This window comes from Peromyscus maniculatus, chromosome 14 (assembly GCF_049852395.1).
Source record: "Peromyscus maniculatus bairdii isolate BWxNUB_F1_BW_parent chromosome 14, HU_Pman_BW_mat_3.1, whole genome shotgun sequence".
In the NCBI taxonomy this organism is placed as follows: domain Eukaryota; kingdom Metazoa; phylum Chordata; class Mammalia; order Rodentia; family Cricetidae; genus Peromyscus; species Peromyscus maniculatus.
In genome coordinates, this window is record NC_134865.1 from 13265908 (window position 1) to 13283555 (window position 17648).

Sequence of the window (17648 nt, forward strand, 5' to 3'; positions counted from 1 at the left end):
GTGTGTGTGTGTGTGTGTACACATGTGTGTGATTTATTAGAATGTATTAAAGGGTATGGTCCAATTAGTCCGATAATGATTGTCTCCCAATGGAAAGTTCTAGTATCCGACACTTCTTCAGTACATAGGGCTGGATGTCTCAGCTGGTCTGCAGTATAAGTTGGAATTCCAAAGAAGTAGCCTCATTTCTTGCTGGCATATTATATATGCTCTCACCAGAAGGTGTGTCCCAGATTTAAGGTGGATCTTCACATCTCAAATGATCCAATAAAGAAAAATCCCTCACGAGTACCCACAGTTGCACGGGTTTTAGTTGATTCCAGATGTAGTCAAGTTGACAATCAAGATTAGTCACCAGATTCTCAGCATTCACGTTGGGCAGCTCAGAGCTGCCATTACTCCAGCTCCAGGGAGTTGATGAACTTTTTCTGGTCCTGAGGACACCTGAAAACATGTGGCATAACACACACACACACACACACACACACACACACACACACACACACACACACACACACACACACACCTTTAAACAAATATACTAGAAATAAAAATCTAGAGGATGACAGATAATCTTAAAATTTAGATATATTAAATTAGCTATTGTTACTTCACTATGTATCAAGGAAAATGTCATGACAGAGATGAGAAATATTTTGTCTGAAAAAAAAGTGAAAACAGTTTGTAAAAATTGATGTGAAAAAGCCAAAGCACTGTCTACAGAACACATCACACTAATTAACATGTGTTAACAGCAGTTCTCAACCTGTGGGTTGCAACCTCTTTGGCACTGAATGACGCTTTTACAGGGGTTGCATATAGATATCCTGCATATCAGATATTTACATTACAATTCATAACAGTAGAAAAAATAGTTATGAAGTGTCAACAAAAATAATGTTATGGTTGGGGGGGTCACCACAACATGAAGAACTATATTAAATTTAGGGTCCCAGCATTAGGAAGGTTGAGAACCGCTGTGTTAGAAGGCACTCTCCCATCACCTAAGCTCCCCCATTTCCTCCTGCTGCGTAGCTGGCCTTATCTATATTATTCTGCTACCATGAATCAAGTCATTTGCAATTCTGACAGAAACGTCTATTCAGGAGGCAGTACCCCCAAAAATATTTACTTTCCCTTCTAATACGAAACAACTGCCTTCCCATAACCATAACTTTCAACAGCTTAGAAAAACAAAACACTTGTCTTATATGGTATAGAAGCAGTGTAGTATATGACAAGATATCTTGTTTATCATCACTTTCCTAAAGTTCAGCAACATTGTTTTTGTAAATATCTGAAACTGTTTTAGTCATAGTGCAAGTATATAAAAAGACAGTAATACAATCACTTGTGATTGTTTTAAAATTAGACAAAAAGTTCTTGATCAAATAAATAAAAGTAAATAGCATCCTAGACAAATAATACTTTAATTCCACTACTGTGAAAACACTTAACAGACATACTCATAATATGACTTAGTTCCAAAGCAATTACAATTTGATTTGGGGGTGGAAAAGTCAGCTTAGGAGTTAAGAGTGCTTGTTGCTCTTGTAGAGGGCCTGGGTTTGGTTCCCAACACCCATATAGTAGCTTACAATCATCCAAAATTCCATTTCTAGGGGATCCATGTTTACTTTCTGACCCCTGTGGGCACCAGGCATGCATATGGTGCACATATATTTGTGCAGGCAAAAGCACTCATATACATAAAATAAGCAAATCTAAAAATTTAAGTGTGATTTTAATTTTGACAATTTATATATAAAAATAATTCAAAATTCTTCCTTTTCAATATTTGATAGTGGCAGGCAAAATAAGAAATAGAGGCAAAAAGAAAACTTATTTGCAGACCACTGCAAGCAGTATACCATGATGAGACAGCTCATACAAAGTACCATGTTATTCTAATTTTTATATTATACACTACTTGCAATATGTAAGCCAGACAGGATGTAAACTAGTAATGAAATTACAAATTACCACACAAATATCATATCACCCTAAATATTGTGGAATACTTTTAGCAAACAATATAAAATACAGATTACATTTTAAATGCCAACAGATTTCCTGCTGAAAATTTTCTATTAATACAAATAAAGTGTGACCAGATTTGTTACAAAATCTAAGTTATTTATTTAGACAAGATATTTCTATGTAGCTCAAGGTGGACTTGAATTCATGTTCCCCTGTATGAGCCAACAATACAGACAGTTCACATATTGCATGCTGTAGTTCATATTACATAATGTGGTACCTGATAATACGATTGTCTACTTATCTCTATGATTAAGGCTCAAAATGCCTATTTGGTCCTGTATGATTAACAAAACTTGGTTTAATTTTATACGACTATTTAAAAGCTAGGTATCTAGATGTGTATTTGAAGATTAACATGTAGTTATTTGAATGCCAAATTTAAAATGCTCCAAACACACATACATGCCACATTCAAAATCTGGTTATGGGACTAAAGAGATGGCTCATCTGTTAAGAGCATTTTTCTGTTCTTTTAGAGGACCAACGTTTGGTTCTCAGTATCCACATCAGCTGGTTCAAGTTCCAGGGAATCTGATGCTCTCTTCTGGCTTCTGAGAGGGCAAGCACACACAGAGTACACAGAAATAAATGGAGACCAAACACTCATACAAATAGAATTTTTTAAAAAATTAAATCTTGTAATATGAATAATAATAAATGTAGTCAAAATTAAGGCATTACTGAATGGTCATTTCAAAATACCTTTTAAGTTATATGTGAATTTGGGAGTTTATACATCACCCAATTCTTTCTAGAATTCTGTACTTTTAAGGATCAATATGCAACTCTCAAATATTTTTAGTAAAGAAAACTTAATTGTAAACACTGAGCTTTTCCAAGGTAGATGACTATTACAAAGTTCACTAGAAAATCAATATAGCATTTTAGTTGGAATTTGCTCATTAAACACCCACAGCTCTAATGCAAATTATGATGGAATGAATAAAGCAAATACGCATGCTTCTTTCTTTTTATTAAATGTAAAATCTACTGTTAATTGCATCTCGTATGTCATACAAACTTTTCTCCTTAACTATTAAATAGAAGCTTTAACAAAAGTCATTAGAGATTCTTTCTTTGACTTGAATAAATTTCAATATTTGTTCAGTAAAGGTTCACAGCAGTTAAATTACATTAACAAATATTATTAGCTACTATGTAAGCCAACCAAGTAAAATACTTATATTGTAGGTAAAACAAATCATTGGGTGTTTACAATAATATTTGGATATCTCCATTTTTAAACATGGTTATCAAATACCCTATAATTCTTACTCAAATGAGGAAGATTCAGAGAGGATCACCCTCACCCCACCACTACCAAATACTCAAATTTGTTTAGTAAGCTAATTGTTTTCTAATATGGGCAAGAGTAAATATGAAGAAGCTGAACCATACCAAGTATGAGTTTATTGAGTCAAAGCAGAGTACATATTTTCTTAGCAGAACCCAAGTCTATTGACAAACCCATATTCTACAGTTTTCAAACCACTTTTAAAACATAGTAGGGAAGAGAGAGTGTACTGAAAAATATTCTAGTTTAAACACTGGATCATTATTCTGTAAGCAAGGTAATTTGAAAGATTGATATTTCTCAGAAAGAAGTATCTGTTTGTAACATCTGTGAGGTGGCTATTTAAATATAACAGGCTGGGCTAAATAGACAGACATCCACAGAATTTCTCACAATGATGCTCCACTGAAGACAATCAGCATCCCCAAATCCAAAGTAACACATATTATGTAGAAAACATCTTGTAAAAGCTAGGCCTTTATAAACAAATCTCCAATTCTCTGAATATCTACTGTTACAGTTTTACATGAGGGTCAACAACTTTTGGGGGACACAATGGTATCCTTGCAAATGTGACAACTGTTTCATTGAAATGACCACATGAACATTCCTAACCATGGGTATAAGATGTGTTTTACATATATAATTTACCTCCCTTAGCATAAACTGTTTGTCAAAAACTTTAAAGTGGTGATTGCCTCAGGACAGAAACAAGCAAGCAAACCCCATTCCAGGTTGCCTGATGCTTTTCTTGGTGGCACCACAATGCTGGCATCACATCCAGAACTGCTTTTGCAGAACACTATTACAATTTTCTAAGAGTGGATTTGATTTTTCAACATTTTATGAATTAAAAAATTATTTATTATTATTGTGTGTGCCCATTATGTTTATATGTATGCAAAGTTGTTTGTGTCACACGGTGTGTGTGGAGGTTACAGAAAATTTTTTGTGGAGTTGGCTTTCTCTTCCCACCTTTATGTGAGTTCCAGAGAAAAAAAGGTCAGTATTTTCTGTGGCACAACTTTTATTTTTCCACATTACCCAGTTGGGAGTGTTCACATCTGTGGATCTAAAATCTACATTTTAAGCATTTATATTGTCACCAAACAGAAAAACTGGGGTTGTAAGATTCCAGACTATGTTTTTCATCCTCTTAAAAATCACAACAAAACTTCTAGGCTCTCCAGAAAAGCAAATTTACCTTCTCTACTGTAGTAAAAATGAACTATCTGTATATGTGAAATAATTTAAATGAGCTTTTCAGACAAAAATCTGTATCTAAAGAGAAAAGGCACTGTGATTGCATTGCATTGTCAAATATGAGTAAACCAGGTGTGATATATAACCATTAAATTATATGTTAAAATACAGTAAGACAGATGAGATAGATAGATAGATAGATAGATAGATAGATAGATAGATAGATAGATGGATAGGTAGATGATAGATTTATAAACATGAGACTTAAAAACTAAGGAGATCATTTGGCTAAAATCCAATATTGTCTTTATTTCAGTTTAATTGGAAGAGGATCTCAAATTCATCTTCTCCATGAGATATCAGGAACCTGGATTTCTCTTTGTACCAAAGGTTAATAAGAAATGTGTCTGCAAAAGTCAAACAGCATTAAATACCAAAAACTGATTATTATTCTACAGGAGTTGTTCTGTCATTCATAATCTCTCCATGCTTCAACCTTCCACAGCTAATCTTTAATGGATGACATTCAAGGAAGAAAAATAACTAACACATAAAGCAGAGGCTCTAATGTAAGGTACTAAGAAATAAAAAATAAGGCTTTTGAAGAAATACTGATATTTTAAACATTGTAAAACATTACTGAAGAATACTGTTATATAAAATTTTTTACAGTATCTGTATTATAATAATAATAACAATACTACAAAAGAGACAATAAGCACCAGGAAATGCCACAGAAATTTTAGAATAGAGAAAAGATTAAATTGAACAACATATTTTTAAAAGTTAATAACACATCACTAACATAAAAGAAATTAGTTGATACAATCAGGGAACAGAATATTATGTCTTACTATTATCCTCAACTGAATTTAAAAAAATCTTTAAAATGTTTGGAGTTTAGCTACTTTTTTTTTAGTTGAAAAGAGATACTTTAAAAATGTAAATATTTGCTCTTTCAGCTATTTTTCCTCTAAAATACACATGTCAATGATGTTTTCAAATAATATTATATATGTGTGTAATTTAAATAAGTCAAAATGAATAAGAAGTCCTCAATAGGAACAATGAAACAAACATTTCTTAAACTTATGGGGTGGTTTCTCTAAAGCTATACATTTCTCCTTTATTTTATTTTCTTGTGGAGGTCATGTTTTTTCCCCTGAGGTGAGTGTTAATTTTGAACTGGGATCCTCCCAAATGCTATGATTATGAGTCTGTACCACCAAACCTAGTTTCTTTCTTTCTTTTCTTTTTTCAGTTTTCTTTTTATTATTTGTGTTTTTCACATCATGCCTCTCAATCACACCCATCCACTCACAGCACTAACAAAACAAAATAAAATTTAAGGGAGAAAAAAGGAAGGCAGGAAATATGTCATCATGGAAGCAGTAGTGTGATACAGTGAGTTCCGTAATAAACCCTTTTATTCATACATTTTTACATGCAGGCACTCATCCCAAAGAATCATTGGTCTGGTTCGAGGTTCCTGATCCCTGTACACTGTAGTGGGTAGCCATTCCAGCTTGGATCTGGAAGTTCTAACCCCCATTGAGACTCTGGCAACTGTCACGCCTACTAGGCGAGGCCAGGGGAGGAATCTGGACACCAATATCTGGCGCTCAAGCTCACGTGGGTCAAATTAAAAAGGCCTGGGTGGCTCCTGCCCTCAGCCTCCTCCCCGGCTGGCGGGTACCTAAACCCGTCTGCAAAGTTCCTTAGAACCAGGGAACGCCTACATGGTTCCATTCCCAAAAAAGGGAGCAGCTAGTCCGGTGGTGAAATTATTAAGGCCATTCCACGTAGTTAAAAGGAAGATTTATTTAGTGGGTAACTTACAAATAAAGGGATAGGTAGGTCGCGGGGCCTGGGGAAGGTGTATCACAGTCCAACGGTGTTCTCTGGAGCTCTGCTCAGTCAACCTCCACCATCTAGGGTCCAGGAACAGAGAGAGCGCTCGCCCATCCAGGTCTCGGGTCTTCAGACGCCTCCCCTGGCCCCGCCTCATAGGCGTGACAGTTGCCAGAGTCTCAATGGGGGCTGGAACTTCCAAATCCAAGCTGGAATGGCTACCCACTACAGTACACCATCGATGCTGAGCCCTCACTGGGACCCTCCCTAGACATCCTGTTGCTTCCCAGTGTTGTGGAGATCCTGCAGCTCTGGGTCCACAGGACCGACCACCCCACTCCATGCTCCAGCAGATCACAGATACAGTGGATATTGGTGTGGACCAACACTAGAACCCTGGTTCTGGGCCTGGGTAGTTGCAGGGTTGGTCAGCCTGCCAGCTCTCGCCTGTCTCCACCACTGGGGCCAGCTCTCCAGCATTGCCCTGGCTAGTTCACTCCTTGCAGTAAAGCAAGGGGTGGGGCCAGTTCTCCTACATCTACACCTTCAGGGCCAGCTCTACTGTGTTGACCAGGAGAGGTGTAGAGGCCTTTCTCCTGAGTGCTACATCTGATGAGGGGCAGGGACAGCTCTCCAGCTCTTATGACCTCATGTACTGCTCTTCCACCTGCCTGGGGCATTGATGGGAGCGGGGGTGGGGGGGACACATGAGCACTGGCGTAAGAAGTTACTCTCCCATACCTACAACTCCAGGGCTGCCTCACTCACACCTCTGTACGCAGAACTGGCTCTATTGTGCTGCCCAAGCAAGGTACAGGGTCTGTTCTCCCGAGTGTTGCAGCTGATGGTGGGGGCCAAATCTAATTTCTTAGAGATAGTAACAAACTTTCTGAGGTTTTAAAAGTTTAAGTCTGAAAATCTGGGGAAATGAAAAGCTATGGTAGTCAAATTAAATAATAAATAATAATTAAAATAAATACAAATAAACTCTTTGTAAAACAGACTAGGTATAAAGAAACACAGAGCCACTACCTGTTATTAGATTGGGCAGCAAGTACTTATCCCTCTACTAATCTGTTACAAGCATTTTAATGTTGTCCACTTGATGAACAGCTCTAGAAGACAATGTGGTGACATTTATTGAGACCTTCTATGAGTTAAACATTTCATAAGCATTAGCCTAAAAATAAAAGCCACCTACACCAGGTTTTAACCAGTGCTGAGTTAGACTATCATTATACATAGGAGAAAACATTGGGAAAAAAGTATGAAAACAAAGTCTGAACACTTAACTACAACCAATATGCGTATGAAGTATTAAAACTGAAAAGTGTTTGCAAGCCAAAAAGAAATGCTTAATGCTTCAAATCTTTATCTTTTTTTTTCTTCTTCTTCTTCTTTTTTTTTTTTTTTTTTTTTTTTGACATACAGTCAGTATCTAGTTCATAATGCAGCCTCAAGATACAGTTCCTGGATTTGTAATGAAGCTTGCATTGTTAGTTAGGCTCTAGGAAAATATCAATGACCATGAGGGAAACGACAGTCCTGAAAGTGGGAAAGGAAAGGGAAACCATCTGCCAGTGGGCTTCACTGGGCTTCCAATGCTCCTAAGAACATAGAGAGTGATAATATCCACGCTTTGTGAGAAATGAACGGCAGAACAAAGAAAGCTAAATAACAACACACAGAAGGTTTACCACAGTTACACAAACCCCAACTTTTTCTACTTCATTTCTCTTACTTTGGATTCACAATTTAGTAAAATGCTATGGAATATATATACGTCATTAGCAATTTTTCTTAAATCTAGTCCCTTGTCTCCAAATTTTCTAACATAATTTTCAGTGTACTTCCCTTAAAGTATTGTCACAGTAAATCATTAACAGAGGTGTGGGGAGGTAAAGGCCAGAAGCTCTATCAAGTGATTTCCATTATTGCTCTAGGTCTTATGTTTTTAAAGACAGGGTCACTCACTGGACCTGAAGCTTAGTGGATGCCAAGACTGACCAGCGAGTTCCAGGGACCTTCCTCCTATCTTCACCCACCCGACACTAGTACTCCAGGCACATGGCCCACATCTGATTTTTTACTAGGGTCCTGGGAAATCTCAGCTTAGCTTCATTAAAAGACCAACAAATTTGTCTTTCATTTAATATATGTGCATAAAAATTGCTTCTTTTAACACAATAATGTTATAAATGCAATTTTCTTAATACTTCTTTCACTTAATTTTGAGATATAAAAGATTTTTATATATCATAAAATATTACTCAGAAAAATTCATAATTATTGTGTCACATCTCACAACATGAATGTGTATCAAAATTTATTTAACAATTCCATCATTAGATTTGTTAATATTCTTATAATCAGAACTAACACAAAAACATTCTTACAAATTTTTATATTTTATATACTCAAAGAAAATGTCTAGTAGGAGGATAATTTGCCACATATTAACAAATTTTAAAGCTACAAATATTATTGCATCATATTTCTATTTCCAGCATTTAGTTTGGTGTTCATCCAGTATTTACTTTTTTTGTGGAAGCTGTTTTATAAACATTAATAGTTTGCTTACAAACATTATAATAGATACATGTATATTCATCTGATACTTCACAAATAGACATTTTGAATAAAAATGTGAAGTACAGTAATAAAAACAAACATTTAGACTTCCGTGGATTATTGGTTCTTCTGTGTTACAAGAGACGAAGCATCACTAACATGCAATCAGAGTCCTGCACTGCTTCTCTTTCTACTACTCTGCTGATGTAATTGCTTTTACTTCCTAGTGTTTTGCTTTGGAATGCACTTCATACATAAGAGGTAGAATATGAGTTTATTAAAACTTCGTATCTATTTAGAAATGATGAAAATTTCAAGAATGAACCAGGGATAGAAGTTTTTAGAGTTTCAAATCAGTGAAAGGTTTTCCCTGTTTCTTTTTTAATCTCGAGTCCAGTGCTATGTTTCAGGGAAACTATACAACAGTTATTTTCATCAGTTAGGTGGAAATAAGACATTTAAAACACCTTGTATATAGTAAAACAATATTCTGTTATGAATGGGAAATACATGACTAATAAGAACAATTAAAATTCCTTCCACTAGCCAGGCGGTGGTGGCACACGCCTTTAATCCCAGCACTCGGGAGGCAGAGGCAGGAGGATCTTTGTGAGTTCGAGGCCAGCCTGGGCTACCAAGTGAGTTCCAGGAAAGGCAAAAAGCTACACAGAGAAACCCTGTCTCGAAAAACCAAAAAAAAAAAAAAAAAAAAATCCTTCCACTTTTGTATATATTACTCAAATTGTCAATCAAGAATTCTTAAATATATAACGATATATAAATATTTGAACTACATTCTGAACTGTATTATTCAAAATTAAATGGTAAATATTATTGCTTAATAAGTTTCTTCAAGAGATAGGCTACTTAATTACATTAAATCATTACTATGTCAGAATAGCCCCCACAAATATTCAACTATTTCTGTAATCCATACAGAAAGTTAATTATGCATATATTTCAAAATAAATCTTACAGTACTTTCCTAGCAATACATATAATTTTTATAAAAATTCAGGAAACTTCCCAATTGTTCTAAACTTCTACTTGTATTATTCATTTTAATGCATTATTAATTTTCTTTAAAATATATTGCTATATTTCCCTATCAAAAAGAAACAAAAAGTTTATGGTTATTTGTCATTAATAGAAAAGTTGCTATCCAGAATTCAATTAGATTATTTATTTGTGTCCACCCATCTTAAATACATTATCACAGGAGTATTTATTTAGAATTACCATCCATATAATATTTTGAAAATAAACTGTATTAACCATCTCTCTAACCTAAAATCCCCTAATTCTTTTATATATGTAACCAAGTTAAGTAGTTTGTAAAACATAATTATAACTTGAAATTAATCATTAAATAATTTCATAAAGTATAAAATTGTTGAACAAGTGATCGCTAAAATACTTCTAAATGCTTATCTATCATTTTACAAATGTTCACTTTTCTTAACACAGGAAAATAGTGCAAGAAAAAAAAAGCTACAATGACTATCCAGATGGAGACCACAGACTTCAGAGTCCAATGAGCCTATCTCTGACGTATAAATATGTTTGAAAATTTTCTTCATTCAAAGACATGTGTACGAGTAAGATAGTCCAAAATGCAAGGCAGTCATGTACAACATTAAAATGTGGCAACCTTTCACTTTAATCTCAGGGAAAACATTATCTGTCATCATCTACATCATCAGATGTTAACTTATTAACTGCATAAAACGTTTTTTTTTTTTTATTCGAATGTCGGTCTCCATTGGTAATGAATATAGAACTATCTTAATACAAAGGAGAAGTATTTCCTCTCCAAGAGCTAAAACAATAAGTGGTATTTGAACTGCTGGTTGAAAGGTAGAGGCACTGGTAGTCATTATTTCCCCTTGTTTGTTCAGGCCCTTCCAACAAAACAAACAACCTTTTTGTGATTGGATTGACATGGTGTTAACAATGCATTTAATGCCCAAATCAGTGTGAATACAGGTAAAGCCCTCACTAATACCAGTACCAGGATGTTAAAGCCACCTATTTTCTAAGCAGCCAAAAGGGAAAAAAAGCTTCTCCTCCTTTGGCAAACAAGGCAATGAGCTAGTATCCACCAGCTCACATCCTACAATCACCTTCTAGCTTAACATGAACATTCATCTCCTACCTGCTGTCCTCTCAGCAATTTCAGCCGCTGCTGCTTTCTCGTGGAGTTCCAACTTAAGCTTTAATTTTCTCTTTTCCTTATCTTCTTTAGTCAATTTTTCTTGAAGCTAAAACAAATTAGAAAAAATTATTCTTATCTGATAAATGCCTTCCATACATAATTAATTCCAAAGTAAGATTTTGTTGTTCTTAAATCTTTGTATAGTATTAGATTTAACTGCTTAAACACACTGACTCTCAGGGAAAAAAGTTCAGGTTGCAATATATTCTCTAAGTAGTGACTACCAGAAATGATATAAAAAATGGAAAAAATATAAGCCATATGTATTTGTATATGTGCATACAGAAATGAAACAGGACAACAGTGTTCACTAAAAATACCTACTACAGACGCTGTTTCATTCATTCCTGTGTCTTAAAGCAAAGAATTCTAAAGGGCTCTACTGGTCCTAAAAATGAAAAATGGGCTGCAGGTTTATGCTTCTTTTAGTAATTCCAATATTTTGAAAAAAAAATCAATTAAGATAATCTTAATATCAGATACAAATCTGACTGTGAATACTGCCTCATATTTCATTTAAATTGACACTGTTACCTGATTCAAATTGGCACATGATAAGTGCTAAATCAAAGTATGGCACGTATCTCACGCTCATACAGAATGCTTCTTTTCATTTTCTTTTTCCATTCTTCCCTGGACTTCTGTCATCTGTGTTGTTTTCCCTCAGAAACAACGTTCATGCTTCAGTCTGATTAGGTCAGACAATGAAAATATTAAAATCAGAAAACTATATAGAATTTTTAAAAGAACCCAAGAAAGTGAGCATTATTTAATAAATTATTGCAAACCAGGGGAATGTTGGGGAGGAACAAGAGGAAACAAAACATGACACATGTACATTGAGCTGGATACATGTAATAGTATAACAGGATACAAAGTATATAACATCAATAGCAACTTTGACATTTGGTTACATATATTACCGAAGTGAAAGAATGGATAGATACTAATAAAAATGAAGAAAAGTTAACAAAGTAGCATGAAAATAGCTGATAATATAACCCACATTCCATAAAATTAAAGCCACGTTTTATTACAGTGAAATTTGAATATTTGCTTTATAGCAACATAAATTACCAGAGCTTTATGGAAAATGAGTGATATTATAGAAACCAAAAGAGCTTATTTTTATAGCCAATCACTTAGCTGAACCAAATACCTGGATGGCAAGACAACACAAGCCTACTGTTGAGGCATTGAAACAGAAATAAAACTGAATAATAATGGACAACAGAGAAAAATGAAATAGTCAACAGCTAAGACACTGTTTACAGCAATTAGACTTTTTATATTTCTATACCTTTTTATTGCTTGTTCTGAGAATCTCCAGTTCTCTTTGGAGATATGCTACTGATGTCTCTTGATTTAAGTCTGGGATAACTTGATGAGAAATCACAGGTTCATAATTCATATCATTCTTTCCACATTCCAGTATACTATAATAAAGAGAATTATTAAATAATTTATATATATATGATTTCACAAATGATGTAAATTTATTATTCACAATAAATATGTAAAAATATTTAAGTTTAAACTTTTTATGTAGCTAAAGTATGATTGCTATAAAACAATAAATATATCAACTTACAGATATACCAATTTATCAGTGGGGAAAATAAAGTTTGTGGAAAGCACATAGTGATCCCAAAGAGACTCTAGTTAAGTATACTTGACAAAAGTGTACAGGTTTTCATTTGTAGTTCTGGTTAGGATCAACTTATGTTTTTTGCTTTCCTGAAAATAGATATAATCATTTTCCCAATTTTATTAAAACAGTATCATACTCATATTTTAATTATTAAATGGAAGACATTAAAATTAATATCTATGTCCGAAAGACTTAATGGTAAACATATTCCATAAGACAGTGATGTCAACCTGTAAGCAGGTAGTATAAAGAAGAGACGAGAACAAGATAGATTGTTTTCTGGTATTATGGTGTTAAATATGTCAACACTGGTGGATGTAGTGTTACTTAAGCCAGTCTTTGGCGCTGAGTCCTGGGATGGTCAGTGAATATAGGGCTATTACTATGCTCTCATGTTGAATGCTCTCATATTGAATTATACTATAGATCTCTCAGCAGGAACATAAGCTCTACCATTTATCTTTCTTACATGATTATAACAATGCTTATCCATGTTCCCATCATCCTTGCCTCTATACCTTAAAATATACCTCAAATTGTATTTAAGTAAGAATCCGACACTAAGGGAGAATGTAGCCAGGAGTTTTCCTGTGTCCTGACTGGTCCACAGCCACTCAGACCCAAGTAAACACACACAGGCTTATATTATTTAAAACTTCTCAGCCATTAGCTCAGGCTTATTATTGACTAACTCTTACACTTAAACTCAACCCATTCTATTAATCTATATGTCGCCACGTGTTACATGGCTTTACCTGTGTGTCATTACATGTTGCTCCCTGGACAGTGGGCTGGTGTCTCCTGACTCAGCCTTCCTCTTCCCAGAATTCTCCTTGCCTGTTTATCCTGCTTATACTTTCTGCCTGGCTACTGGCCAATCAGTGTTTTATTAAACCAGTGTACAAAAGCATTATTCCACAGCAGAAGACCTTTAATACAGTTATTGATTTTACTGTGTATTGGTATCAATGAATATATCTTACTGAGTAATTTTGAACAGAAAAACAACTCCACAAAAAACTTTTAAAAAACAGTGCTCTAAAAAATATGAAAAGAGAATTACGCTGTCATTTTCAAGTCTAATGTTATCTTTGCTGCATATGATTAATTAACAAAGTAGCATAATCCCATTGATAATAAACACAGGTTTCTCCACACTGGATGACTTAATGCTATAGAATGTAATTTAATAAGAAAGACAAAAGGTAGATGGCGTACAAGGTCGCCCTAAAAGTATTCACATCATCCCAAACAAAGAACAGAGAGCTATGTGAAAAAGAAAAAAATCTTTGAACAGGTTTAAGCTTTGGTAAATAGTATCTCATATCAATTTCACAAGTATCCTTATACCCATAATGAAGAGTCACAGAAAATAATATCGAGGAGGAATCAAACTTCACTGCTTTCTTTAAACTCATCCTGTGTTGCTGCTCTCAGCTATCTAGACATATTATATCAATATTATATCAACATTATATCAATATTATATCAATATTATGGAAGTAATAGAAAGCCCTTGCAGGGTCCTGAAATTGTTTTTAAGTCAATGACACATTAAATTTATCTGACACCAAAATGAAGAAGAGGGACAATGTATTAAAGAAGAAATGTTGTTCCAATTCTTACCTTTTAGATTAAACACTGAAACCAACACTCACCTGCACTTTGTAGACGGCCCTTCATCTGGATAAGGACCGATGGCCTGTAAATTGCTGGAGATTCTCTCTGGTAGTTCCAGGTCCTCAGATGTGACTTCATTGCCTAATTTATGCATGACTTGCTCAGAATTCATAGTCAGCTGCTCATCTACTGATGCACTCTCAGTTCCCACTGAAGCCTCTTGCGCAAGACAAATGGTTGTATCTGCACTAAAACAAAAATATATGACACATAAAAGGACAGATCCATGTAGGAAAATTGTTGAATCAGATGAACATTCTTATGAAAACACCTCACAGCTTTTAACACAGGTACTAGTCGTCCTCTACTGTAGTCGATTAAGGATGTGCAGGCCAGCATTTGTCATCCATATTTTCACTTCCCTCAACAGAAGCTATTTAAAGTAATAGCTAACAAATGAGGCTACACACTGTGACCTTGGCAGAGCAAGTCATACCTGTGCTAACTGAATCAAAGCCTCTGGGAGAAGCATCAGCTCCTTTTTTTTTTTTTTTTTTTTTTTTTTTCATTGCCTAAATTATTACAGTTGCTGCAAGGACCACTGGTTTAAACTCACTACTCTCAAAATAGCAAGGAATAAAGATATGGCTATAATGAATCAATACTGTACAATGGAACTAAGGTTCAGACTGCCTGGGGGAAATTACAGCCTTAATAAGTGTAGAATGCTGTACAAGTTATTTAACACAACATTTTCTTGTCTATAAAATGTAAATAAAATATCACTGACTTAACTAAGTATCTGACATACCAATAAATGTGGTTTATTTCAGTAACATAATACTATTAAAATGGATGTAAGAATAATTTTAACATTAATATCATCAAATACATATGATATATTAGAAAATATACTTTGTATGCTTAATTATATCTAAAAAATTATTTAAGTCCCATGCACTAAGCAATATTTATTTTAAAGGGATAAACTATATTTAATGGCATAGTAAAGTTTTGGAGGAAATAATATATACAAAATCAAATCTGTTATTCCTAAGATTGAAAGGCAAAACTGTTGATTGTAACATGTACTTCATTAACTCCAAAAGAAATAATTCTTCGGCCTTAAAAAGTAGTCTTAGAGATGTACAAGGAAATCTGCCAACATATAATCCTCTAGAGGCACAAAAGTAATATTAAAATACAAAGAAAATATTATACAAAAAAAGAAAGTAACTCTCATAAAACTTCATTTGATTTTTTTTGGTTGTAATAACTGTAGATAATAAAAACTTCAAGTCCAGATACTATTCATATTGGTAAATGGAAGCTATATCACAAATCACTTGCTCTTGGTAAATATTTTGATTTATCTTTGTTGAAGAATGAATTAGAAGAGAGAAATGCTGTATCACAACTGCATGCTATGAAATAACCATGACATTTCAACATAATATTATTCTGAAATCTTATATTTAAAGATTAGTTGATTTTTGAGATCGAAAAACTCTTTCATGGTTTGCTTTACATGCACATTGATCATTCTGTTTTCCTAGAATACCTGGCATAAGAATGGAATCCTCAAACTCTAAACGAGAGAATTTTTGGGGCACTAAGGCGATATTCTATTAGCAGTAGATTGTGTGTTATAACATGAATCACCAACCAGTATTTCACTATGATAATCCTCCATTCCAAACTTCTAGAGGAGATATGGAAGCTTACAAATAAAAGGGCATTTGGTTTCCTCCTAGATTTTAGTAGTTCTGATATTTAGAGCAATTGTAAAATGCATACACTTCTGACATAGTCTTTGTAATTATTTTAACATTTTTTGTTTAATTTTATGTAAGTGTTTTGCCTGTATGTATGTATGTGCATCACTGTGTGCATAGTGCCCATGAATATCAGGAGAGGGTGTCGGATCCCACTAAAACAGAAGGTGCAGTTGTGAGCCATGATATGGGTGCTGGGAATTGAACCCTGGTACTCTGGAAGAGCAGCCATCCAGCCCCCAGTTCTGAGATTTCTTTATTTTAATTTTAACATGTTTTAAAATGTTACTAGTTTAGAGGCTATGGCAGGAGGTTTGCTAGATAGTGAATTTTAGACCAGCCTGGGCTCCAGGGTAAGACCCTGGACTAACATTATCCCCCTCCCTCCAAAAAACACTCTCAAAAGTTAATATTTGAAACATTTAATATATATAAGGAACCCATACTGCATGGGTTAGCTCTATTTCTAATTTTGTTCAGTCATAAAACCTTTTAGATTCCTAATTTGAACTGTTCATCTGACATTTAGAGTCTGCTCTGCAAATCAAACTATCTATACTCTTTTATTGAGAATTTAATTTTACTTCAGAGTAAACAAGGCTGATTTATAAATCTTCCCACCTGCCTGCCTGCATTTTATTTTTTTTAAAAAAATCAGTTTGGCAAACACTATTTCATCAAATTAGTGCTAAAAACTGGAAAGGCTTTCGAATGTTCTTCTTTACTACATTATTCTATATAAGTATTCAACCATTCTATGGAAAATTTGATTTTTTTAAATTCTATTCCTTATTCGGTATTTTGATACTCATTTGTGGAAACCACATAGTCAATGTACCCTATGGCTGTGCACTGGGGAAACAAACAGAAGAGAAGAACAGACACTCTGTGAAGACTCTAGTACAACTGTGATGAGAAAATGATGTAATGATTTGAATATCTGAATGTAACAAGGACCAGGCTTGGGCTATACAACTGATTATATGGAACATCTATGCATAATGAAGATTTATTCTCTAGGAATAGAGAGAGTTAACAAACACAGAAAATAGTCCTGTGTGTCCTGTTAACTTTGCCTACATTTCTCTATCTCTCTTCTCTCTTCTCTCTCTCTCTCTCTCTCTCTCTCTCTCTCTCTCTCTCTCTCTCTCTCTCTCCCTCCCTCCCTCCCTCCCTCCCTCCCTCCCTACTACGGATCTAACTATATGCCCATACATGTTTTTTTTCCCTAAAATATTTGAGAGTACACTGCAGTATGTACTTTGGCTTTTGGGTACAATTAAGGTATTAATTTAACACATTGCATTTTGCCAAATTTTACTTATCTTATCCAAATCCTTCAATAAGTAGTACAATTTCTGACTTAATGCTCTCTCCAACTATGAGAACAGACTAGCACACAGTAAGTCTAAATTCGGTCATTAT

General features: G+C 34.5%; 1 protein-coding gene and 1 long non-coding RNA gene across 14 annotated transcripts in view; one reads left to right on the forward strand and one right to left on the reverse strand.

Annotated features, from left to right (window-relative positions):
* The window catches only part of Mipol1 (mirror-image polydactyly 1), a 299368-nt gene that overhangs the window by 206354 nt on the left and 75366 nt on the right, over positions 1-17648 (reverse strand). For 11 of the 13 annotated variants that reach the window (XM_076550615.1, XM_042260588.2, XM_076550616.1 and 8 more), the window contains 3 exons: positions 14487-14696; positions 12478-12613; positions 11118-11223 (listed from right to left, as the gene is read on the reverse strand). In XM_076550615.1, coding sequence (XP_076406730.1) covers positions 11118-11223; positions 12478-12613; positions 14487-14620 — 376 coding nt within the window. In that variant the 5' untranslated portion in view covers positions 14621-14696. Of the gene's footprint in view, positions 1-11117; positions 11224-12477; positions 12614-14486; positions 14697-17648 lie in introns of those variants that run through there. The other 2 variants (XM_016007364.3, XM_076550614.1) reach the window with 1 other exon arrangement.
* Positions 190-5115, forward strand: LOC143268409 (uncharacterized). Its single transcript, XR_013044265.1, has 2 exons — positions 190-4930; positions 5046-5115. It is a non-coding gene; the product is annotated as an uncharacterized LOC143268409 (long non-coding RNA).